The following is a 25,258-nucleotide window of genomic DNA, read 5'->3' as shown; positions in this document are numbered from 1 at the left end:
ATGTCCCTGAGATTATTTTTTAGTTGGAAAGCTACAACTTTAAAAAACTGGAGAACAATCACATATATAATCTACAAAGGCAAAATAAAGTTTTAGCTGAACACAAATAATACATAGTAAAAGAATAATCAGAGTTCGTAATTTTCAACAGGGCAATGCAGAATGCAATTTTTTTTTAAGATTTTAATTTTTTTTTAGATTTTATTTATTCATGAGAGATATATATATAGAGAGAGGCAGAGACACAGGCAGAGGGAGAAGCAGGCTCCTCGAGGGGAGCCCAATGTGGGACTCGATCCCAGGACCCTGGGATCATGCCCTGAGCCGAAGGCAGATGCTCAACCGCTGAGCCACCCAGGCATCCCATGTGATTTTTTTTTTTTTTTAAGATTTATTTATTTAGGGATCCCTGGGTGCTGCAGTGGTTTGGTGCCTGCCTTTGGCCCAGGGCGGGATCCTGGAGACCCGCGATCGAATCCCACGTCGGGCTCCTGGTGAATGGAGCCTGCTTCTCCCTCTGCCTGTGTCTCTGCCTCTCTCTCTCTCTCTCTCTCTCTCTCTCTCTGTGTGTGACTATCATAAATAAATAAAAAAAATTTTTAAATTTATTTATTTATTTATGATAGAGAGAGAGGGAGAGAGAGAGGCAGAGACACAGGCAGAGGGAGAAGCAGGCTCCATGCCAGGAGCCCGACGCAGGACTCGATCCCAGAACTCACGCCCTGGGCCAAAGGCAGGCGCGAAACCGCTGAGCCACCCAGGGATCCCCGATTTTTTTTTTAAGTTAGGTCTTAAAGGAAGTGACTTAAGGGGTAAGTAAGAATGAGAATGAGAATACATCTTATTCACTGTTGCCAAAGGATGAAGAAGGTTGAAGAATAAGAGGTTTGTGGGAGAAGGATCCTAAATATTAAGCTATCATTTTAGGAATTACCATTAAGTTCCAGACAAGCTGGATGAACTTCAAGTCAAAAAGTCTCTAATTGGGCAAAAAGTGTGGAAATGCAAAGATTTCTCTAACCACGTGAAGAATTACATGAGGAGTGTACACAAGTTTTCTACTAAAAAGTTGCTATTTCTACTAAAAAGTATATATCAGTACCAGAACTGCTTTTCAAGTCTAAAACCAAGATGTGCCCAGGCAGTCTATGTAAAGTGAACTTCACTGATCCAGAGCTCACACGGTATTATGAAAAACATGGCCACTATGTCTCTTTATTTACATTATTATATCAAATCTTTCCAAAAGTATTTAAGAAAGTTATCGGAGTGAATTTCTGGGACTAAAATTAAAAATACATTAATTTTACAGAAGTTTGTCATACATCTACTCTATATAAGGCATTGTGGGGATAAAAAAATCTCCTTGTGATCCAATGGTCTTCTAAAAAAGCTCATGGTGTCCCTGACACCATTGGTATTAGATGCATAAAGAGTTCAAAATCCCTATGCTTTACACCAGGGCAGAAGAAGGTCCACTACTTGAAGGCAAAATAATCCAATCAACACTTCCTTCAGCTCTTCCTTCTTTCCAGCTTTGGAGGCAAGAGGTGAATACAGACATTGTATACCCAAGGCTCTCAGAAAGAAGTGGGAACAAATGTCTTCAATCAATTGAAGTAATTGTGGCTCTGAAGTTGCAGGGCATGCATTCCTTACACCAGGCTAGGTCCTGTCACTCAGCTACCCGGCAAGAGTTTGCAGATGTGGGTTGGAATCTACAGCACTCTCTGTCTAGTGCTATTGTTTCCCAGACAAATACCAATGTAAGCTTTCCACAAGGCTCTCACAGAAACTAGCTGCACAAACTCGATAACCTTACTTGAAATATGACAAAAGTAGGTATCTATCCTTGCCTTTCATGTGAAATCAGGAACTCTGAAAAGTCCTACCAAGAATTGTGCACTATATGTTATAGCTAAAAATAGTACTTTTTCTTTTTTTTTTAAGATTCTATATATTTATTTGAGAGAGAGAGAGCATGAGCAAGAACAGTAGGCAGAGGGAGAAGGAGAAGCAGGCTCCCCACTGAGCAGGGAGCCTGACACGGGACTCAATCCCAGGACCCAAGGATCATGATACAAGTTGAAGGCAGACGCTTGACTGACAGAGCCACCCAGGTACCCAAAAAGACATAGTACTTTATTTTTAATTAACAAACCAGAATGTATCCTTCTGGTTACTATTGTTCCCTTCTAAATACATTATACATGTCTACCCAAAAATGTAATCATTGCTCACATCATTTTTGAAACTCTTCTCTGGGTTAGGGTAACAACAGTGATACAGAAAGAATATTAAAATAAAAAAAAACACTGGAGTTCTAGTTCTGCGTGTTGTGTAATTTTATGGAATCACTGAGCTGCAGCTTTTTCATTTGTGAAATGGGATTGGTAAGACTAAGACCTACCTTATTGGTTGCTGGTTGGATTACATAAGAAAATGTACAGAAAAGCATTCTCAAAACTGTAACATTGTCCATATATATATATTACTAATATTTCATTGGTCTCCCCAAGGTCTTTAGAATTCACATCACATTCTTTTTAAAACCTTCAGCGGTGGTAAAAATATTCATTTGCTGAAAATGGATTTGGCTTTTGGAAAAAAAAAACACACAAAAGTTACTCAAAGCCAACTCTGTTTGATCAAACGAAATAAAATCATTTTTGGTCTAAAATAAGATGTGACTATAATATAATGAATTTCTCTTACATGACCTCTAAACGTGATCTGATGGCATGCCAAAAAGTTTCAGAAATATCTGGGGTAAGAGCAACACTAAAATAGATATATAGATGGATAACTTTGAAGGACAAGATGAAGAACATTCTATACAAAAGTTGTCATTAATGGCTATTAGCACTCAAAGTGCCCCAAGTTACAACAGAAGTTACCCTTCATCTCTTATTATCTCTCAGCTGCACATACAGGTATCACCTGATATCACCTGATATTATCCAGGAAACTTTGGTCCATTTAGCCTTTATCCTTTTCATTGCTTGCAAAGAGGATGATAAGAGGAGCTCCTGAACTGCTCTCCCTAGCATCATTCTATTCCCTATCATTCAATATTACCAGAGCTAACTTACTGAAAAAGCTCATTTCATTGCTCTTCTGACCCAAAGTCTTTTAACAGTTCCCTGTTGCTTATGGTATAAGGTCCAGATGATAGCCAAACCAACTCTCTGGACCCATTCTCCCACTGATCCCCTTCAGTCCCTTATACATCTACCACACCGAATATTACACCACACCCAGACACAACAAGCCATCTAGAAGCACATGCCTTTTTGCTCGTGCTGCTCTTTGAGTGGAATCTCCCTCACACTCAGATAAACTAATCCTTCAAAACCCAACAACTCCTGGATGGCGACTTCACCATTTCTTTAGCCTTACTTGCTGCACCTGTCGTGCCTCTACACCATCTCTTCACATCTCTATATCAACACATATTATGTTGCTTAATAATTAATCTATTTACTTATCTCCTCTGGTAGACTGAACTCTTCAAGGAAAGGACTGGAATGCTTGGTGTCCAGAACACTTATAATGTCTGACACACCGAAGAGGCGCTAAACAATGGTTTGGAAATGAATATGCTTATTTTAGAGAGCAATCTTATATATTTAAATCTTATTTTTAGAGGTGTTTCACATGTAGCATTTTATATAATGAGTGATGTGCAGACAGTGACTCTTGGTGACTTTGTGCATAAGCAGCATGAACTTCTTTACACAGGAGCCTAGCTGTTCTTAGCTTAGTTCTCTATCTCCATCTTGGCTTTGGCAAGTCATTCCTCGACTGAGTGCCAAAGGAGCACGCATCACTCAGCTGGTCATTCATTCCTGGCTAGTCTGTGAACCATTTAGGGAGTATACAAAATATAGAGCACTACTCAAAAGCCATGACGTATGGTACTCTGAGAACTAATAATCTTTAGTTAACCAAGCATTAGAAATGTTCAATCAATAGTTCTTTTTAAGTGGGCCCAAGTTATTGCTATTTTCATTCACAAATGAGGAAACTGCAATCATGGAACCAGTCACCTTGACTTACCCAAAATAAATGGAATTTGTGACAATACTAGAAATAGAAACCAGCTCCTAGAATTTCTTAGAAGGTATTTTCCTCTGGGGCACCTGGGTGGCTCAGTGGTTGAGTATCTGCCTTTGGCTCAGGGTGTGATCCCAAGGGTCCTGGGATTGAGTCCGCATCAGTCTCCCCACAGGGGGCCTGCTTCTCCCTCTGCCTCTCATGAATAAAATCTTTTTTAAAAATTCATAATTTAAGAAAAAAAAAAGATATTTTTCTTTGAGGCTATATCAAACAGTTCCAAATCCCTGCAGTGAAACGGAATTTGACTCAAAACTTCAATAAGAAAAAAAAAGGGGGGGGGGAGGAGTGCATGGGTGGTTCAATGGGTTGAGCCTCCAACCTGATTTCAGCTTAGGTCATGATCTCAGTGTTGTGAGACTGAGCCCTGGAACTACAACTGGCTCTGTGCTTGCTCAGTGAGGAGTCTGCTTGAGATTCTCTCCCCCTCCCATGCATATGCTCTCTCTAAAATAAATAAATAAATCTTAAAAAAAAATTTTTTTTTAATTCTCTATGTCCTCTTTTAAGAAAGCCCTTGTGAGGGCAACCCCGGTGGCCTAGTGGTTTAGTGCCATCTTCAGCCCAGGGCATGATCCCGGAGACCCAGGATCGAGTCCCATGTCAGGCTCCTTGCAATGGAGCCTGCTTCTCCCTCTGCCTGTGTCTCTGCCTCTCTCTCTCTCTCTCTGTGTCTCTCATGAGTAAATAAATAAATAATCTTTAAAAAAAAAGAAAAAGATTAAAAAAAGATTAAAAAAAAGCCCTTGTGAGAAAAGGAGAGAGGTGCCCTTCCCATGAGCTTCAGATTACCACTAATGAAAAAGAGGTCTATTTCTTAGCATCTGAATCCTAGTGGTGGCAGTCCTACACATTTCAAAAATGATACTGTCTGGACATACTTAATGAGTGCGATAATTATCGGCTTCCAAACAACAATCCTAAAACTCCTAAAATGAACTGTTCAGAACCAATATAACCATTTCAAGCTAAATGCTAATTCTACCAAAAGTCCCTGACATCTACTAAAATATGACATACCAAAGAATTCAAAAATCATCCAATTATGGTAAAACTACCTGGAATAAAGAACGCAGTTCTGGTAAGATTGGAGCTGGCACACCTTAGGGGGGGAAAAAAGATACATTTGGAAATGGGAGGCAGGGAGAAAAATGATGGATTAAGATAACCCAGTCCTGGGCAGCCCAGGGGGCTCAGCGGTTTAGCTGTGCCTTCAGCCCAGGTTGTCATTCTGGGGGTCCCACGACGGGCTCCCTGCATGGAGCCTGCTTCTCCCTCTGCCTGTGTCTCTGCCTTTCTCTGGGTCTTTCACAAATAAATAAATAAAATCTCAAAAAAAAAAAAAAAAAAAAAAGATAACCCAGTCCTGATCTCCACTCCAAGAGGAATTGTTTTGTCACCGAGCAAAACTAAATAAAGTCCCTCTATTTTTATACTGGGTCACTGAAGTGGAAAGAGAAATGAGAGGATATTTGGGGAAATCAGGAATTAAATCTCAACAACATTAAGACTAACTTTCCATAACAAATAGTTTCCAAAAATAGGCCTGGCACGACAGTGTGCTGGCACTTGTGCCAGGAGTGTCTGAAGTCATTGCAGCCGCTGCGTCCAGAAAGGCTCGGAGTACAGAATGAAGCCTAGAAAGAGGACAGCTCGGAATGGAAGAAAATCTGGGGTACCTCGTACAGAAAAACTGGGACACCCACTCCCCCCTTGCCCCACCCCAAATAAAAAGATGAATTAAAACTGAATTCCCCAGGCTGCTTTGGGGCAGCGCAGTAGGGGGCCAAGCCTCCAGCCCCCTCCTCCAGGGGCCGGTCCTGGAGCCCACCCGCTGCCGGCAACTAGTGTTTGCAGGAGTTACAAGCGAGGTTTGCACCAAGATGCCTCCCCCCGAGGCCCAATCGCTGGACAAGACGTCGAGGTCGTAGGGGATGATCCGCTGACCTCGAGGTGCTGTTACTGCCCCGGGGCCCGGCTCTGGGTGCGGCCCAAGCGTAGTCTGAGGATCAAGTACTGGAATCGGGGGAAGTGGAAGGGGCGACAGCCGCGCGACCCGGCGGTAGGGAGTAGGGACGGGATAACGGGCCGGTGACCCCGCGTCACCGGAGCGCCTGGGGGATGCGACGGGCCCTAGGGTTCCACGGCGCGCGCGGCACGCACGCCCACGGGCCCTCTCCCTGCCCAGGCTCGGGGCGGACAGCCGTCAGCCAGACATCAGGGCGCTGCGGGCCTCCCGAGGGCCGCGGCCACCGACTCCCAGCCCCAGGCTAAAGTCACCTCGACAAGAGCGCAGCCATCTTGAGTTCCGGCCTGGACGGAAGTGACGTCCAACGTCTCCGCCGCCTCGGGGACGGGGCGGGTTTTCTGTCACGTGACAGCAACAGCTCTTTAAAAGGATCCGGAGCTGTTGCCTAGCAGGGCTCTTCGGAGTGGAGTTCCCCGTGCGTCTGGCTTCCCTGCCCGGTGTCCCGGCGGGAGGTTAGGGACGAACGGCGCTGACCCAGACTCCGCAGTCGGCGTCGTACCTGCGAACCTAACTCATTCTGTTTTCGCTCTGCTGGACATCAGACTCGCCCTGATTCTTCTCCAGCATCTCCGCCGCCGCTCGTCCCCGGGGATTGGGCGGGGGGGGGGGGGGGGCGCACCGGGGAAACGGGCTTCGTCCCATTTTAATGAGAAGCTTCTGCAGTGCGAGGAAGGAGCGCGAGGCCTACGCAGACCGCCGTCCCGGTGCCCCTCGGTCCCTGGGCTGGAGCCGCCGCCGGCGCTGGACGCCCACGAGCCGCGCACAGCGCTCCTTTGTGCCTTGTCTCAAGCTGTGTGGGTGACACCCACGGCCAGAGGCAGCCGGGCCGGGGGACAACTCGCTTTGATTTCTATGCACACACGCGGGGGGGGGGGTGTTTATATATATATATATTAGTTTAGTTATAGTTGTTATATAGTTTAGTTATAGTTATTCTTTTATATATATATATATTCTTTCTTTCTTTTTTTTTTTTTTTTTGAGGGACCCAAACAGCAATCAATTGCACAGCCCTTGTGACTTAAGAAAAAGTGAGTGCGAAAAAAAAAAAAAAAAGTGAGTGCGGAAGGAATAGGAAAGTGAAAAAGTTCTTGGGTCTCTCTTGCGGGCAGAGCCCAGGGCAACTTCTATTCTGCAATAGAACATTCCGCGACGTTAATATTCAGATCTCATTTATATTTAGCACTCCTGCACTTCTTTGAGGCTTTAAATAGCACAAATTCACTTACTTCTTCATGAAAATAACGTTTTGCATTTCTGTAGTACTTGACAAAGAAAGTGCTTTTATAGACTCTGGGACTGGAAGAGACCTTATTATTTTTTTTTTTAAGATTTCATTTATTTATTCATGAAATACACAGAGGAGAGAGAGAGGCAGAGACGCAGGCAGAGGGAGAAGCAGGCTCCATGCAGGGAGCCCGATGTGGGTCTGGATCCTGGGACTCTAGGATCACGCCCTGGGACAAAGGCAGGCGCTAAACCGCTGGGCCTCCCAGGGATTCCCTGGAAGAGACCGTATTAGAGGCTCTGGTTTTCCATCCAGCGCAGGTATCTCCTCTGCAGCATTGATGGCCACTGGTTTTCAAGACTCTGCTCTAACACATTCGGTAATGGTTACCTCAAAACACAAGTTTCATTAGTGAACAGCCTAATCATTCGAAAGTTGTTTTGGTAAAATACAGTTTTCAGGGCTCCTGGGTGGCTGTCGGTTAATCGTCTGCCTTCCGCTCAGGTTATGATCTCAAGGTACTGGGATCTAGCACCTGCATGGGGCTCCCTGCACAGCAGGGAGGCTGCTTCCTCCTCTCCCTCTGACTCTAGTCCCCACTTGTGCTCTCTCTCTCTCTTTCTCTCTCTCACTCACTCTGTCTCAAATAAATAAAATCTTTTTTAAAAAAATACAGTTTTGGGGCACCTGGCTGACTCACTTGGTGGAGCATATGACCCTTGATCTTAGTGTTATGAGTTGGAGGCCCACATTGGATGTAGAGATTATTTACAAATAAAATCTTCAATAAAGTAATAGTTTTTTAAAAAAAGTTTATTTACACAGGCAGAGGGAGAAGCAGGCTCCCTGTGGGGAGCCCAACGCAGGACTCAATCCCAGGGCCCTGGGATCATGACCTGAGCCAAAGGCAGATGCTCAACCGCTGAGCCACCCAGGCATCCCTAAAATAATAGTTCTCTGCTGTTGAACTTCAGTCATTGATCCTACTTTGGCCTTCTGGCACTTCTCATTAACAAGTCTAAACAATGTCTCTTTCACTTAGCTATTTAAATTGTTTCATATATATATAAACTTTTTGCCAGAGTATGTGAAAGTACTTCAGAGAATTCAAAGATACAAACATGTAATTGTCCTCAAGAAACATATAGCCTTAGCAGGATTAGTAAGTAATTAATACAGCAACGAAAGTAGCAATCCCATGAAAGAGGTATAGGTAAAAGGGGTGGGTGGGTGAAAGCAGAAAATGATTATTTGCAGCTGGGAAGGTGGGGTTAGAGAGGTAGATCAAGTCCTGTGTATAGAGTCCCACAATCCAAACCCAATACTAATCACAGAACCCACCATCTCCTGTGTAAGGTGAAGACAGGTAGTTACCAGGAGCCTGTGGCTTTACAGATGAACCTGCAGTGGTCCCACTGCCAGAACAACAGTGGCCTCTCTCCTCAAATTACCCTTTCGGGTCCATAATTGATAGAAATTAGTCACGCTGAAATTCAAACAAGACATTAAGTCAAGCCCCTTATCACCAGGGTTTATCTCAAAAATAAGCAGGAGGGGAAAAGCAGGAGCTAGCCAAGGCCTGACAACAGAGAAAGGGGGAGAAAGAAGGGAAAGCATTTCAAATGGAGTATGAGAGGTCCCATGAAAAACAAAATCATTTCAGATAATCTCAGGGAGGGAAACAAAGGAGGCAACAAACAGGAGAGCCTTGGTCTGAATGATTTTTTTTTTTTTTTTGGCTGGATTTGTCTTAAAACTCAGCTCTGATCATGTAGACACTCCCATTCCTAACCCCATCCATACATCACCCCAAAACCTTCAGGAAATTCTTATCATTAGGATTGAGTTGGACAGTTAGGTGGTGAGGGCTAGGGTCCCCAACAAGAAAATACGGAGTTAGGACAGCTGAAATAGAACAGCACTGACATCCTGTTTTGCAGCTGAGACAGGACCACACTAGCATTCTGCTTTGCAGCCTTTGCGGCACTGACTTCTGTAAAATGTCCTAAAATAAGGCAGTTAACCACGAGGCATTGGTCACATCACGGACAAGGGGCTGTTAAGACACAAGCCCCTGGGTGTAAGCCAAGAAAGACCATCCTCACAGAGACACTAACCTACTACGTAGACACATATGTGACCAACTCATATGGTCACATATGACCCGACTCAGTACACCCTGATGGCTTGGGAGACTTCCACACAAGAGCTCATAAGACCCCTAGACCAGACAACTCCGGGGGCAATCTTCTTGGGCCCCCCTCCCTGGTCGGGAGCTTTATACAACTGCTCAATAAACTCTGCTTTCCTGACCCCCGCTCCTCGTCTGGTCCACTCTTCATTCTTTGAAGTGGGGCGACCAAGAACCAAGGCCACTAAGGGAACAAAAATCCTGTAACCCTATGATGTACAGTTAAACCCCCCCTCCTTCGTCTACCACTTACTGCCCTTTTCCAACTGGCTTCAATTTTCCTGTACAGATTTGTTTCTGATGACCCCGTTTAAGCTCCCCCAAGTCAAGTCAAAGTGCAGAGCACAAGATCTGCCTTGAATGTGCTCCGTACTCCACAGACCTCCCCAACACACTTGCACGCGTGCACACGCACATATGTATCTTCCTACCCTCTTTGTTTTTGCTTTTGCTGCTGTATCTGCCTGGATACCTTCACTACCCATTCCTTCTAGACACAACTTCCCCCTCCTCCTTCTGAACTTCATATATTTTATTTATTTAGCTATTTATTAAGTAGGCTTCACACCCAGCATGGTGCCCAGTGTGGGGCTTGAACTCACAACCCTGAGATCAAGACCTGAGCTGAGACTGAGAATCGGACGCCTAACCGACTGAGCCACCCAGGCGCCCCAGTTCATTTTTGTTTTTAATCTCTGTTGCAAACCTGACATTTGTGAAGTCTCGGGCTTATTCAAGCAGATCTGGTGTGTCCACCTCGGTGTTCTCAGCACTTCGTTCATCTCTCTGCCACAGCAAGCATCGTGGTTTATTATATTGGGTTATTAGTGGGTTTGTTCTCTGATCCTCCCCCTCTCTGCACACACCCCCGACTAGATTGTAAACTCCTTCAAGGAGAAACTTATTTTTTATTCCTCTTTCTGTTATCCACATACCCATACTTTGCATGTGGCTGGCACTCAATACGATGTTGTCACCTTGTTCTAAATTGAAATGGGCTTAAACTGCAGCATGAGGCATTGAAACGTTCTCTGATGATGAGGGAAAGGTCCAGGGATTCTTGCATGGATATTTTTCTTTTTCTTTCTTTCTTTCTTTCTTTCTTTCTTTCTTTCTTTCTTTCTTTCTTTCTTTCTTCTTCTTCTTCTTTTTTTTTTTTTTTGCCTGGATATTTTCCAATGGAGAAAAGCTCTATCAGGGAAGAAGGGAAGAATCACCCAGGATGTAGGGAGAGGAAAAAAAACAAAAAGGACTCCCAAGTGACCTGGTCATCTCAAGAAGCCTGTAATGCAGCCTATAGTCATCAAAAAATAATAATAATAATAAGGGATATCCCATTTCCAGGTGTTCTGGGGGAGCCACTCTCTGGGAAGGAAGCTACCAAGGAATCCCTTCTCGTGGCCTTAGGATTCAGGTTCCCCTGGCCATCTATCCCTCAGAGAAGTGTGTTTATGTCCCTTTGCTGTCCCTCTCCTTCACCACCCCCCCCCCCCCCAGCATTCCAGCCCAGGACAGGAGGAGGCCAGCAGACACAAAGCCCTCTGTGTATGGGGTGGTATGTGTCCCCCCCACCCCGCCACCCAGAGGACACAATGCCCCTTCTGCTCCCTGTGCTCTGCCCCCTCCCCACCACCTCTCAACGGCACATGCCAGGCTGCAATTGGTTACTGGCTCAGGACAGCCCCCTCATCCTGGGGCCCCAGGGGATTTTAAGCAGATTCCAGGAACCCCCGCTCAGTCCTTGTCCCCCACTCTGCCAACCCTGCAGACGCTCCAGGCCCCAGCCCCTGGCCCAGCTATGGCTCCTGGGGCTCCCTCGTCCAGCTCCAGTCCTGTCCTGGCTGTGCTGCTCTTCTCTTCTTTGGGTAAGTGGAGCCACCCCAGCCTGGGCACCGTGGGGCTCAGGACACCTCTCAGCAGCCTTCTCACTGCCTTCCTTTACTCCCCGGTGCACCCAAAGAGTGAGCAGGAGCAGGAAGGTGATACTCTATTTAGAAGAAAAAATCTATATCGTTCAGAGGGAGGCAATAATCAGAGAACTTCCCTGAGGTGGGCCTGACTAGGCCCAGGTTGGAAAGCTGTAACATGCCTCCAAAGGCATGTTGGGTTTGTCGCATGGTAGGAAACGGGATCAGACTCCTGGGTTCTGGTCCCTACTTGTTCCCTAGTAGTGTGTGAGGTGCTTAACCTTAGTTCCCTAAGTAGAAAAGTCAGGAAACATGATCTAAGGAGTCCAGGGTTTGTGATCCCAACTCCTCAAATCCTTTGTCTCTTTGTGCCTCAGTTTCTCTCTGTGGATCCATTGTCTGTTATGTGGGTGAACAGAGTAGAAGGGAGATTCTAGGACATTCTAAGATCCTGTCCATCTAAAGCTGGCTTCCTTCATAAGTTGACTAACCCCATTCCTAACCCCATGGTAGGTGCTCGGTGAGCAAGACAAGGTCAAAGTATGATTATTTGAACAGATTCTTTGCTTCTCCAAGCTGCCCCCAAACTAGTACAAGAGATGAGCAGTAGGCAAATTGTGGGTGAGAAGAACTGCTCAGAACATCCAAAGTTATCTGCTGGCAGCTCTTTGAGTCCTAAACCCAGAACCCATACTCTTCTGGGTGCTGTACTGGACTATTCTGGGACACCCAGAGAACATGTTAAAGATAGGGAGTTGAAGAAGGTCATGGTGAGGGACATGGGGGGAGGGAATCTTGGAGAATAAGGAAGAGAGTTCTGTCCCAGAACCTGTCCCACCCATAGAACCATTGAGCAGAACTGAAGAGCAGTGGTTGATATTAGAACAGAAGGAAGAGAAGTTAGGTGCTTTGGGGAGAAGCGAGTCACTCATATCAGATATTGAGGTGGGAGATTTGAGACTGTGGAGCAGGAGTGGGGAGGGTGTTTAGGAGTGAGGGGGGTGAAGGGGTGGCGAAAGCCCCCAACACTGGTCGGACAATGGGTCTCTGTTTGTTTGGTTGCTTCCTCCTCCACCCATAGAACAAAAGGGTCTCCAGTTGCCCCCACCCAGGGCCGGCCCACACACATAATCTCCCTGGAATGGCCTTCCTTGTGTGGGTGAGTCTTGGAAGGGGTGCGGGGCCAGAATGGCCAAGAGGAGGGTGACAGGGGTCAGACCACAGCAGGCTCACCCGCAGACTCATCAGAGCTCTGGGCCCGGGGGTCTTCCTCTGTACCCAGCTTCCCATGAGAGGGGTATGAGGTCCTTCCCACCCTGGCCTCCCAGCCAATAGCAAGCCCTGCGGCAACCAGGGGTTCAGCAGTGAGGACCGCTGAGCCTGCGAAAAACATTCTTTCGTTATTTTCATTTTTCTTTTTCCTGCAAGAAATTTGAGTTTGTGATGCCGTGAAACATTATACGGCTGTTAACAATCAGATTGATTTCTCTGAATCCACATGGGTAGCTCCCCCAGCTATGTATATATCTCCTTAAGTGAAAAAACCCGCAGAGAATATGATGCAATGTATGTCAAAAGAAAAGAAAACTCCACAAAACAAAGCTATTTCACAGAAGCCCAGGTACCTCTTGAGTTTGTTGAGTCCATATTGCACTTGTTACATAGGAAAAGGTTACATGCTGCACTGGTAACAGTGGCCACCTCTGGGAGGGACCGCAGGAAAGGACTTGGTGGGAAGATGTCAAGAGGGATGCTTGCTTTATCTCTATGGTTTGAGTGGTTTATAAACAGAATGCAATATGTATTACCATATGACTTGTAATAAATTTTATTTTTTATTTTTTTAACTTAAAATTAAAAAAAATTTTTTTAATGTTAAGCCTGAATCCCAGGGGGTAACTTAAGAGTTAAATATTGACCCAAAGGGAAAGGGAGACCTAGAGACAGAATCCAGCTTCTGGAAGTCCTTGAGAGAGCTGTTACTGCTGTTCACTGTCTTTAACGGACGCACTGAAGAGCTTGCTCCAGCACAGCGTCGCCCCCCAACTCCTCAGTTAGACCGGACAGAGTTGGGCTTGAGGGTCGATCGTTGCTGCCCCAGCTTTCACTCAGCCTTGACCCCTGGTCTCACCTCCTCCTCGCCCCCCTTGGGTACACCTGTGCATCTGAGACCCCTCTCTGCTTGCAGTGCTGCCCCCCGCCCAGGCCATCGTGGTTTACACAGACAGGGAGGTCCATGGCGCCGTGGGCTCCCGGGTGACCCTGCACTGCTCCTTCTGGTCCAGCGAGTGGGTCTCGGATGACCTCTCCTTTACCTGGCGCTACCAGCCCGAAGGCGGCCGCGACGCCATCTCGGTGAGTGCAGGGGGGTGGGGTGGGTGGGTGGGTGGGTGGGTTCTGGCATTGGATAACAAAGGGGGGCTTAGAAGAACAATAGAGGGACACTGGGGGGCTCAGTGGTTGAGCATCTGGCTAGGGCTCAGTTCCTGGATAGTCCTGCATGGGACTCCCTGCGGGGAGCCTGCTTCTCCCTCTGCCGGTGTTTCTGCCTCTCTCTCTGTGTCTCTCATGAATAAATAAACAAAATTAAATAAAAAAGAAGAACAATAGAAAAGAGAATTTGGGCAAAGGAGGGGAAATCCATGACCCTAACGTGGGCAAGGTAAGCGGCAATCTGACCAGGGCCTGTCTACACTGTCTCCCCCACCCCCGACCACCCTCTCCAGCCCAGGATCCCTTACCCTGAGGCTAGACCCACAAGCTTCCTCTCATTCCTCATAGATCTTCCACTATGCCAAGGGACAACCCTACATTGACGAAGTGGGGACCTTCAAAGAGCGCATCCAGTGGGTAGGGGACCCTCGCTGGAAGGATGGCTCTATTGTCATACACAACCTGGACTACAGTGACAACGGCACTTTCACCTGCGACGTCAAAAACCCACCAGACATAGTGGGCAAGACTTCTCAGGTCACACTCTACGTCTTTGAGAAAGGTGTGAGGGGCTCTGGGAATATGGGGTGAGGGGTACTGGGGAGACCTGGGGGCCCCGGGAAAGAGGCTGTGGGCCTGGCTGTTGCCCTTCAGGCTCTGGGAGGCGGAGAGCCGCTCACCTCCAGTAGCAGGGAGCAGGCATGGGGCTAAGGACCAAAGGTGCACGACCCTGCTCACTCCTGTCCTTCTCTTCCCGCCCCTCATAGTGCCAACTAGGTACGGGGTGGTACTGGGAGCCGTGATCGGGGGTGTCATCGGGGTGGTGCTCCTGCTGCTGTTGCTGTTCTATCTGATTCGGTACTGCTGGCTGCGCAGACAGGCAGCCCTGCAGAGGAGGCTCAGGTAAGGGGAGCCTGGCTCCCTCCCTGCACCTCCACCGGCTGCCTGGGCGCGGGGAGCCAAAGGGAAGAGGGCACTGCAGCGGCTCGGGAGGGGGCTCTGCCCTGGGGAGGGGGGCACAGCGACAGCCACCCCTTTTCCCTGCAGTGCCATGGAGAAGGGGAAATTGCACAAGGCCGGCAAGGACACGTCCAAGCGCGGCCGCCAGGTTAGCGGGACTTGGGGCCTGGACAAGCTGTGGGGCCCCCGGGGCGGGGGGGTGGCGGAACAGGCACACCAGGCCGGCTAACGGATGGGTGACCCCTGCCCGCAGACGCCAGTGCTGTATGCCATGCTGGATCACAGCAGAAGCACCAAGGCTGCCAGCGAAAAGAAGTCCAAGGGGCTGGGGGAGTCTCGCAAGGATAAGAAATAGCAGTTAGCGGGCCGGGCGGGGGGTCGGGGGCCAGGGGCGGAGCCCAGCAAGGGCTCCCAGGTGGTGGTCATTGAGATGGAGCTACGAAAGGACGAGCAGAGCTCGGAACTCCGGCCTGCGGTCAAGTCCCCCAGCAGAACCAGCCTCAAGAACGCTCTCAAGAACATGATGGGTCTGGACTCAGACAAGTGACCACCCCCAGGCCCGCCAGAGCCGGGACCTAGGCTCCGTCACCCGGCGAGGTGCTCCGCTCCTTAGCCCCAGCCCCGCCCTGCCCTCAGCGCCCTGAGATGTAAGTTTCATTCCAAGGTTCATTGCCAGGCTTCCTGCCCACCCCCCTTGGCTCCGCCTTACGGGACCCCAGGGCTGACCCTACCTACCCTCCCTGGCCCCAAGGACTGTGTGTTTGGTGCCTGTCCCTCCGGCACTGAGAAGAAAGGGACCTTGATACCCCGCGCCTCAGCCCCAGGCCACCTGGCCACGCCATCCCTTGCACCGCCCAGCCTGTCGCCCGTCCCTCCTGCTTTTATTTCTGACCCGCCCTGTCCCTCCCCTCTATCAGGTGGCCCAGCCCCATACTGTGTTCTCCTGGCTAACACCCAGATCATCCACATCAGACTCTCCTTCAGGGTTTATTTAGGTTGTTAGTTATTTTTTATTTTTTAATCCATCCTTTGTTGTTTGTGTATCTGTGTCCTCCCCCCATGACTGAGTACCAATGACGTCATGTGGTTTTTGCAATCCCCCCCCCCATTAAATCCTTGATGGAGAGCCAGCCCAAGCAGAGGGGCCCCTGATCCTCAATCCTCAACTATAGGATTGATGCCCCTGACCACTTTGGAGCAGTGTACTGAGACTCAAGGTCATGGGGAAGGAGAGACAGAGAGAGACAAAGAATCCTCACAGGTCAGGGGATCAAGGAAGGGACAAATAAGCCTTAAGAAATGGCTTTTAAACAACCAAACAGAAAGGAAAAACTAATGGGAAATGGGGGGGGGGGAGGGGGGAGGCTGCACTCCCAGCCACAGGGGATTGTTAGGATTTTTCTACATTCTGTATATTTCTTCTCAAACCCCCAATGTCCTTAAATGTTTAATAAACACTGACATTTCCAGAAGTACTGCCTCCAGCTCCAGTTTCCTCAATCTCCTGGGAATATCCCTGCCCCAGTTTCCATCCCCAACCTCCTGCTTTCTCCCACTCCTCTCCCTCAGCAACTGGTTTCAGTTCAGACTTTGGCTCTATGGTATGGACTTCCGTGGTGTAGTGGAAAGAACTCTGAAATCAGCTGACGAGTCATTGAACAAAAATCCAGTGGGCTTATACTCTGGGCTAAACTGTGTGTCAGGCTCCGCATTTACGTGGGTTAAAACAGAGACTCCCTCTTTACCAGGATCTGAATTTTGAAAATATGTCAGCCACTCACTCGCTGTGTGACCCAGGGCTAGTTATTTGACTTTGCTAAGCCTGCTTCTGTATTTATAAACTCCGATGATACTTGTCCTGCTTAATCCCCAGGATTTTTATGAGACCCAAATGAGATCCTGTATACGGAAGCCTTTGTAAATTGATGTGCAACTAAGATATTAAGGATTAGTCCTTTAGGGATATTTCTACGTCTTGCTGAAAGGATTACACTTTACGAACTAGCATAAATTCCATTCGGCCCTAGAAAGACACACACACACAACTTCAGTTGGTTCACTATTTTATCTGTGCTGTTAATACCTCATTATCTAGTTTGTTGGTATGCAGATTTAGGTACACCGTTAATATCCTTGGAATACTTAGGTGATTGTGGAAGGACGTACACACATATCATTTTCCTGGGATGGTGGGGAGGGTCATTGATGGCAAAAAACAAAAAACAAAACAAAACAAAAAAAACAAGAGTCCTGCAAGTCATTTCTTCGCCTTGTTCAGAGGTTAAAGATAAGATTTTAAACACCAGCTTTGCCAAAAACCAGAGTCCTGTCATTTATTTCAAGGGGTATCTTTCACTTTTTTAAAAAGAAGAATTAGCCCAAATTCATTCTAATATAAAAGCTAATAGATTCCCCTGGGTAAATGCAAATCAAAACTACAATGAGATACCGCTTCACACCCACTAGGATGGCTACTCTCGAAAAAACAAAACAAAACAAGTGTTGGAGAGGACGTGGAAAAATTAGAACCTTTGTACACTGTCGGTGGGAATGTAAAATGTTACAGCTCTTGCAGAAAACAGTAAGGAGGTTCCTGAAAAAATTAAATTACAAAATTACATCATTCAGAAGTTTTTTTTTTGTTTTTTTTTTTTAAGATTTCATCCATTCATTTGAGAGAGAGAGAGAGTGGGAGCACTCACAAGTTGGGGGAGGGGCAGAGGGAGAGGGAGAAGCAGACTCTGCACTAAGCGGGAGCTGATCCCTGGACCCCGGAATCATGACCTGAGCTTAGGGAGGATGCTTCACTGACTGAGCCACCCAGATGCTCCTGTATTTGTTTATTTAAAATATATATATATAAATATATATTTTATATTGTATTTATTCATGAGAGACAGAGAGAGGCAGAGACATAGGCAGAGGGAGAGGCAGGCTCCGTGCGGGCACACTCAACCACTGAGCCATCCAGGCGTTCCTATTTATTTAAATTAAAGCTCCATTTGATTGTCACAGGGCAACAACCATCTTAAGCTGAATGTTGTTTCCCCCTCCCAGGTGAGGCCCACAGTCACACTACTCATTTCCTTACCTGCCTGACCACTCTTAATGTATGAATTTGCTACCCTGCCTCAAAACACCTAAGAAATTGGGCAAATATTTATGTGTGGGAGTAAGGCCGGGGTAGGGAGGCTGCAGGCAGCCTCCACACACAGAGCTCTCCAGGATTCCTCAAACAGGCCACCAGTCACGGTGCTCGCCTCCAGCTAGGTACTCCTCAAAGTCACCCATCGTCCCACTGAATCTTCTGTTACCTAAAGACTAAATTGTAAAGGTAACATCTAACAACTTATATGATAACATAAAATGAGAAGAAAGAGATGAATTAGACGGTTAACTTAGACAAGTAAACATCTAAAACAAGCAAATAAAAAATAAGTCAAGTCACTATCACCCTCGTTTCCATAATTGGTCAAGTGGACATAATTGATATTGAACTGCTTCCACCACTCATTCTATATTTCCCCTGCCTCAGCCAGAACCTCAGATAGTCGGGGCACTTCACCTGGTAAATTGACCACTTTATCACTCCACTGCTGACTCAAGATCTGAGCGCTCAATTGTCCTGCTTTTTTTTTTTTTTTTTGGTTGCTACATTTTTCTATTAACCTTTACTATCAGACATGGTAGTAGTGGTGCCCAGAGAATCCCCTGGGTTGCAGAAATAGCTCCCTGCTCCCAGTGTGCACCAGCAACCCAAATGTCCCCTAGGTTATCAGGATCTATCGCATCAGCCAGCTGAGTAATTCCTGATCCTCTTGATTGGGTGGTATATAGACTCTCAAGTGACCAGGTCACTGTCTCAGCTTCCAGGTCAATGGAACCATTGTGTTCACTGGTAGAAACACTCTCCCTCTGGAGACTAAGTCTTTCAAACCAGCAGAACTCAAAGTTGCTGAGAGAAATAAAAATTCTGCAGGAGGGTTATTAGGTGTGATAGTGGAAGAGCCACCCTGCTTCCCTGACCTCTGGATCCTATATGCTGGCTCTGGGGAAGACAACACCGTACGGTGGTCTCTGATTCAAAGCATATATTGCATCTTCTGAGACAGAATTCCATTCTTTCAGTATTGTCTCCCAAGTGTTGCCATGAGTAGTCTTCAGGAAGCCCTTCCACACTTCAAATAGGCACCTGCCTCCAGGTGATGGGGTAGGTATAGGGTAAGACCACTTAATCCCATGAGCACAAGCCCATTGTTGCACTTTCTTTGCCATGAAGTAGCTCCTTCGTTAGACTCAATGCTTTAGGGGATGCTACAACCCTGGGTAAGGCACCGTGTGAACCCACCGGTGGTGGTGCTACAGAAGCATTACAAGCAAAGAAGGCAAATCCATGTCCAGAATATGATTATTCCAGCGAGGACAAGCCCATACACCCTCTCTGTGATGAAAGAGATCCAGTATAATTAATCTGCCATCAGATGGGTGGCTGGCTGCCCCAGGGAATAATACGTACCAGGGACCCAGCGTTGGTCTCTGCTGTTGACAGATTAGTGTTCAGCAATAGTATTAACCAGGTTGGCCTTGATAAGGAGGAATTCTACATTGTTGAGCTTGTTGGTAGCTTCTGGGCCTACCAACACGGCCACCTTGTTCCAGAGACCATTGGGCAAGCACCAGGGTGAGCACAGAAGGGGCCTTTGGTGGGCATTCACAGCCCATTTTCAGCATTCCATTTGCACATCTCTTCCCCAGACTTCCTTGCCACCAATCTTCCAATCCTGTTCTTTCTGGTCTCTGACCACCCAACCAGTTACCATTAGTAACCGCCCTTGAATCAGAGTAGATCTGTCCCGCTGGCATCGCTCACACCAGATACCAGATAGTAGATGACTACTGCTCACCAAGGCTAGTCTTTTTCCTTCACTAAGAGAATTTCCCTTCACCATTGTCCTTCAGTGTCAGTCTTGAGGGAGCGATCATGCTATAGCTCTTCACTTTTGAAGATTTGTTTATTTATTTATTTATTTATTTAAAAATCTTTTTTTTTAAATTTTTTATGATAGTCACAGAGAGAGAGAGAGAGGCAGAGACATAGGCAGAGGGAGAAGCAGGCTCCATGCACCGGGAGCCCGATGTGGGATTCAATCCCGGGTCTCCAGGATTGCGCCCTGGGCCAAAGGCAGGCACCAAACCGCTGCACTACCCAGGGATCCCTAAAAATCTTTTTTAAAAAAAATATTTTATTTATTTATTCCTGAGAGACACAAAGAGGCAGAGACACAGGCAGAGGGAGAAGCAGGCTCTCTGTGGGGAACCTGATATGGGACTTGATCCCAGGACCCCAAGATCACACCCTGAGCCAAAAGCAGATGCTCAACCACTAAGCCACCCAGGCGTCCTCCAAGAATTTTTTTTTAATAATAAATTTATTTTTTATTGGTGTTCAATTTGCCAACATACAGAATAACACCCAGTGCTCATCCCGTCAAGTGTCCCCCTCAGTGCCCGTCACCCATTCACCCCCACAAGAATTTTTTTTAAGTAGGTTCCACACTGGGCTGAACTCAAGACCTTGAGATCAAGACCTGAGCTGAGATCAAGAGTCAAATGTTTAACTGACTGAGCCACCCAGGCATCCCTGATTTAATGTATTTTTGTCTTAGAAAAATGAAATTAACAAAACAACTATTAAGAAATTAAACTGGGGGGCAGCCCTGGTGGCTCAGCGGTTTAGCACCGCCTTCAGCCCAGGGCGTGATCCTGGAGACCTGGGATAAGGTCCCACGTCGGGCTCCCTGCATGGAGCCTGCTTCTCCCTCTGCCTGTGTCTCTGCCTCTCTCTTGCTCTCTCTGTGTCTCTCATGAATAAATAAATACAATTTTTTAAAAAAGAAAGAAATTAAACTGGGGGGTGGGAGTGGGCAAGTGGCCAGTCAGTTAAGCATCAGACTCTCAACCTAGGCTCAGGTCTTGGTATCAAGATTGTGAATTCAAGCCTGGAGCTGGGCTCCATGCTGCATAAGAAGCCTACTTAAAAAAAGAATGATACCGATATAAGATTAACAAGTTTGGGGATATCATGTACAGCATGGTTAATAGCTAATAATACTGTATCACATGCTTGAATCTTGCTAAGAGAGCAGATGTTAAATGTTACCACAAAGAAGAAATGGTAACTATGTGATGAGATGAGGAAGGTAGCTAATACTATGTTGCTCCTCACTTTGCCATGTATCAAATCAACAGGTTGTATACTCTTAAACTTATAAAATGTTATGGGTCAATTATATCTCAAAAAAAGCTGGGAAAAAAAGCTATATAAACATCATGTTCTATATTCCTTCCCAGAAGACAGTTTTCGTGCATTGAAATAAATGGAACATGCAATGCTTGCAAAAGTACTCGTGAGAAATTACAGCTAAAGAGCAGCGTCCTGTCCGTTAGGCCAGGCTCCATCAAGTTAGCAGGTTTTACTGGATTTTCTCACTCCTGGTTAGCTGTGCTCAGGAAATAAAAGGAATCAGAACACCTCTGTGGGAGGCAGTTACCCAGTGTGGATAAAGCCACAAGGGTGCGCTTCCCTCACACGAGTGGGAAGTCTGGGTGTGAGCAATGGTGTCTGTAGACGCACACGCAGACACACATACAGTGAGACACAGGGCAACCTCACAAGCAGAGGGTGATTCTAGTGTGAATGTTGTTCACTATTGCTTTAGGGTAGAATAACCACTCAACAGAATCCGACTCACTTAAATCTCTGTTATTCTAAGAGAAGCACAAGTTAGGAACAGTCTGGAGAAGGAACTCACCCCTGCTTTGGGCAAGACCTCAAACAGGCATCGAACCAGACCTGGTTGTTATTCCTGCTGTAGCTCTCTGTGACCTGGCCCAGATCACCTGATTTCAAAACCTTGGTTTTGTTAGGTTAATACCTATCCTACAGTGCATTTCCAGGAAGACGTTGATAATATATGTAACCACGTGACTAGGCACTTGGCATAGAATCAAAGTCCTAGCCATGCTAGTGCCTCCTCATTCTCTACCACCCTCTCTTTTCCTCTCCTTTCAGTTCAAGTGGGTGAACCCACACACACACTCTTGTCCTCGGGTCTGGATCTCAGTCTAGCACTTCTTCACAATTCAGACACCCTCCCAGCACAGCCCCGATCCTTTTGTCCTGCAAAGGCTTTCCTTTCTAGGCACTAAGGGTGGCTCTTCATCTTATGGTCCCTCTCCCAATGCCCAGCCCATGGTAAACACTTAGAACTTGGCTGGAAGCTTTGGGGTCTCTTTTGGAGAGAAAACAGTCTCGAATCTTCAGGCTGGTGCTGGGCTTTCCAAAGGCTCAGGGCATTACTTCCCAACCCCTCAGTCTGCTGCTCTTTTATTCTTCCAAACAATATTCGTATGCAATATGAACTATATACCTACTTTCAAAAAAACAAATCTAATACTATCTCTAACTATATTATAAAGGTGAAATAAAAGATGAATTTATAATAAAATGGAAAATACCTTAATCTGTAATGTCAGGCATGACTATACCTATAATATAGGATCCTGGTGAGTGCAACGCAAAAGATGCACAGGGAGAGGTATCAGTAGTTCAGATACTGCAAGTAGCAGTTTCTTTGATGACACGGACTTCTTTTTTTTTTTTTTTTTAAGATTTTATTCATGTATTTGACAGAGAGAGAGTGAGAGAGCACAAGCAGGGGGAGGGGCAGAGAGAGAGGGAGAAGCAGTCTCCCTGCTGAGCATGGAGCCTGACACAGAGCTCCACCCCAGGACCACAGGATCATGACCTGAGCTGAAGGTAGATGCTTAACCCACCGAGCCACCCAGGAGCCCCAGTGGCGAGGATTTCTGAAATGGTAAGCAACTCTTGGTAAGAGTTCTGAACAAAGCCAAATATAAGTCGCTTCAATCTAGGAAGTAGTTGCATTTCTGGGAAATTCGGTGTTTAACATGGTCCAAAAAATACCTTGTGTTCAGGGCAGTCCAGGTGGCTCAGTGGTTTAGCACCTGCCTTTGGCTCAGGGTGTGATCCTGGAGTCCTGGGATCAAGTCCCATGTCGGGCTCCCTGCATGGAGCCTGCTTTTCCCTCTGCCTGTGTCTCTGCCCCCACCTCTCTCTGTGTGTGTCTTTCATGAATAAATAAATAAAATCTTTTAAAAAAATACTTTGTGTTCATATGTAAAATGAAGCTGAGTCCTAGACTCCCTCAGATAATAAGTTTTTCACCTACATTCATACCCAGTGGGACTTTTCAAAGTCATGTGGGATGTGGGACATTTTGTGCAGCACCCTCCCGGTCATTGCAGTATGCCTAGCATCTCTGGCCCCCAGAACCAGATAACACCAGGAGACCCTCCTCCATGCCCACCCAGCCCCCCAACATTAAAGATAACCAAAAATGACCCTCACGGATTTCCAAAACATCCCCTAGAGGGCAGTACATCCCCCTATTGAGAAGGGGCTTAGGAGCCTGACTAGGACCTGGAGGCCTCCTGGGAGTTAGGGAAGGCTTGGCCTTCACCATTGCACCTATTGTGCGCGGGTGACCCCCTCCTTTCTAGGCCCACACATCAGCCCCGCTTCCCGAGTTCTGAGGCCCATTTCTCTCTCCGTTTCACTTCAAACTGGCTACGTGTTCGTGGAGCCCCCGGGAGGCAGCTGGCTGAGAGGGGCTGAGAGGATTCTGGGAGTCTGGCAGAGACATCAGCTTGGGCCAGCGCGGGTCTCCCTCCCTCCCTGTGTGGGCCACGAGGGGCCAGGCAAGCACGCGTGAGCTCAGCTAAGGGCAGCCCTGCCCTCCCACCTGGCTGGGCACCATCCGGGCGTCGGCCCTCACGCCCCGTCCCTAATCAAGGCGGCACAAAGGAGCCCCGACTCTGGAACCAGACTGCCTGAGTTCTGGTCCTAGCTCAACCATTCGCTTTGCTTCAGGAAGGTGGTTAATCTCTGTGCCTCAGTTGCTTCATGTGTAAAATGGGGTCATTGGGTTCTCAGAATTAAATGAGTTACTATATGCAAAAGTGCTTAGAACGGGGCAGCCTGGGTGGCTCAGCAGTTTAGTGCGTCTTCGGCCCAGGGTGTGATCCTGGAGACCCAGGATCGAGTCCCATGTCCGGCTCCCCGCATGGGGCCTGCTTGTGTCTCTGCCTCTCTCTTTCTCTCTCTGTGTCTCTCATGAATAAATAAATAAAGTCTTTTTAAAAAATGCTTAGAGGAGATCCCTGGGTGGCTCAGCAGTTTAGCGCCTGCCTTTGGCCCAGGTCATGATCCTGGAGTCCCGAGATCAAGTGCCACATTGGGCTCCCGGCATGGAGCCTGGTTCTCCCTCCTCCTGTGTCTCTGTCTCCCTCCCTCTCTCTCTCTCTCTCTCTCTGTGTCTATCATAAATAAATAAATCTTTTTTAAAAAATGCTTAGAATGGTGTCTGGCACATAGTATTTTGCAAATCTTAGATATTGTTATGGTCATCAGCATTCATGCCCTTCGGGGAGCATCAGGCCAGGGAGCTACCCCGACTTGGGGGGTGAGCACTCCTAAGGGCCCCAGCAATGATGACACTGAAGCCGACTGAGTCGTTCAAGTAAGGACACTCGCAGCTAATCTGGCACAGAGGGCTCCCCTCCTTCATTCTTGATGATCTAGGTGACCGGGAGTAAGAAAGGCCAATCGTGGCAGTTGTCATCGTCATCCCCATCACCACACTAAGGGAAAGCTGGGATGCAGAATGGAGGAGGGCGAGTGGTCAATGTCAAGGGGGTGAGGAGGGAGAGAATAAGGCCTCTGAGCCCTGTGGCCTGCAGAGCCAGACGGGGCTGCCTGAACCACCGGAAAGGGAACCTCCAAAGCCTGGGTCTTCAGAGGCACCAGCAGAGGGGCTGTGTTTGGGGAGGAGATGGTGAGGAAGAGGAAGGAGCGGCTCCTGGAGGGTGATTCCAGGAAGGCTGGGCCTCAGGGGCCAAGGGCGGCAGGGACTGAGCCGCTGCCAGGAACGGCCCCCCTCCTCCCCTTAAACAGCCCCAAAATAAAGAAAACCCAGCAAGGGCGAGAAGGGCAGAGAGAGGCAGAAGCAGCAGGAAGGGCAGCTCCCGGGAAGGACAGGAGGACCCCTGTGCAAGAGCCATGGGAAAGCCACCTCCAGGGCCGCGCGGTCAAGGAGAGGTCAGGAGTCCTACCCGGACTGGCCCTGCAAGTAGGGGGGTCCCAGGAAGCAGGATCCTCGTCCGTCCTGCTGGCATTTCTCCCAAAACCTTCAGCTTCCAATCTGGGCTTGGGGAGCATATTCTGAACCATCCCCTGACCCAGATCTCCAAACCTCTTCCCCTTTGGTCAGGGCTGCACGCCCAGCGCCCGCCCCCAGGCGAAAAAGCACCGG

The 25,258-nt window shown here is 47.5% G+C and overlaps 2 protein-coding genes across 3 annotated transcripts in view; one reads left to right on the top strand and one right to left on the bottom strand.

The window, feature by feature from the left end:
* SDHC (succinate dehydrogenase complex subunit C) overlaps nucleotides 1-6,444 on the bottom strand; it is a 38,034-nt gene extending 31,590 nt beyond the window's left edge. Inside the window, exon 1 of one of the 2 annotated variants that reach the window (XM_041722891.1) lies at nucleotides 6,397-6,444. In XM_041722891.1, coding sequence (XP_041578825.1) covers nucleotides 6,397-6,416 — 20 coding nt within the window. In that variant the 5' untranslated portion in view covers nucleotides 6,417-6,444. Of the gene's footprint in view, nucleotides 1-6,063; nucleotides 6,354-6,396 lie in introns of those variants that run through there. The other variant, XM_041722892.1, reaches the window with a different exon arrangement.
* Nucleotides 6,445-11,281: 4,837 nt separating this feature from the next.
* MPZ (myelin protein zero) lies at nucleotides 11,282-16,306 on the top strand. Its single transcript, XM_041722170.1, is given in 6 exon segments — nucleotides 11,282-11,429; nucleotides 13,660-13,826; nucleotides 14,253-14,466; nucleotides 14,672-14,807; nucleotides 14,952-15,012; nucleotides 15,118-16,306. Coding segments are annotated over 6 exon segments (939 nt in total). The 5' UTR covers nucleotides 11,282-11,362; the 3' UTR covers nucleotides 15,412-16,306.
* Nucleotides 16,307-25,258: the final 8,952 nt, after the last annotated feature.

Source organism: Vulpes lagopus, chromosome 11 (genome assembly GCF_018345385.1).
Source record: "Vulpes lagopus strain Blue_001 chromosome 11, ASM1834538v1, whole genome shotgun sequence".
In the NCBI taxonomy this organism is placed as follows: Eukaryota; Metazoa; Chordata; class Mammalia; order Carnivora; family Canidae; genus Vulpes; species Vulpes lagopus.
This window is presented reverse-complemented; position numbering and strand designations above follow the sequence as displayed.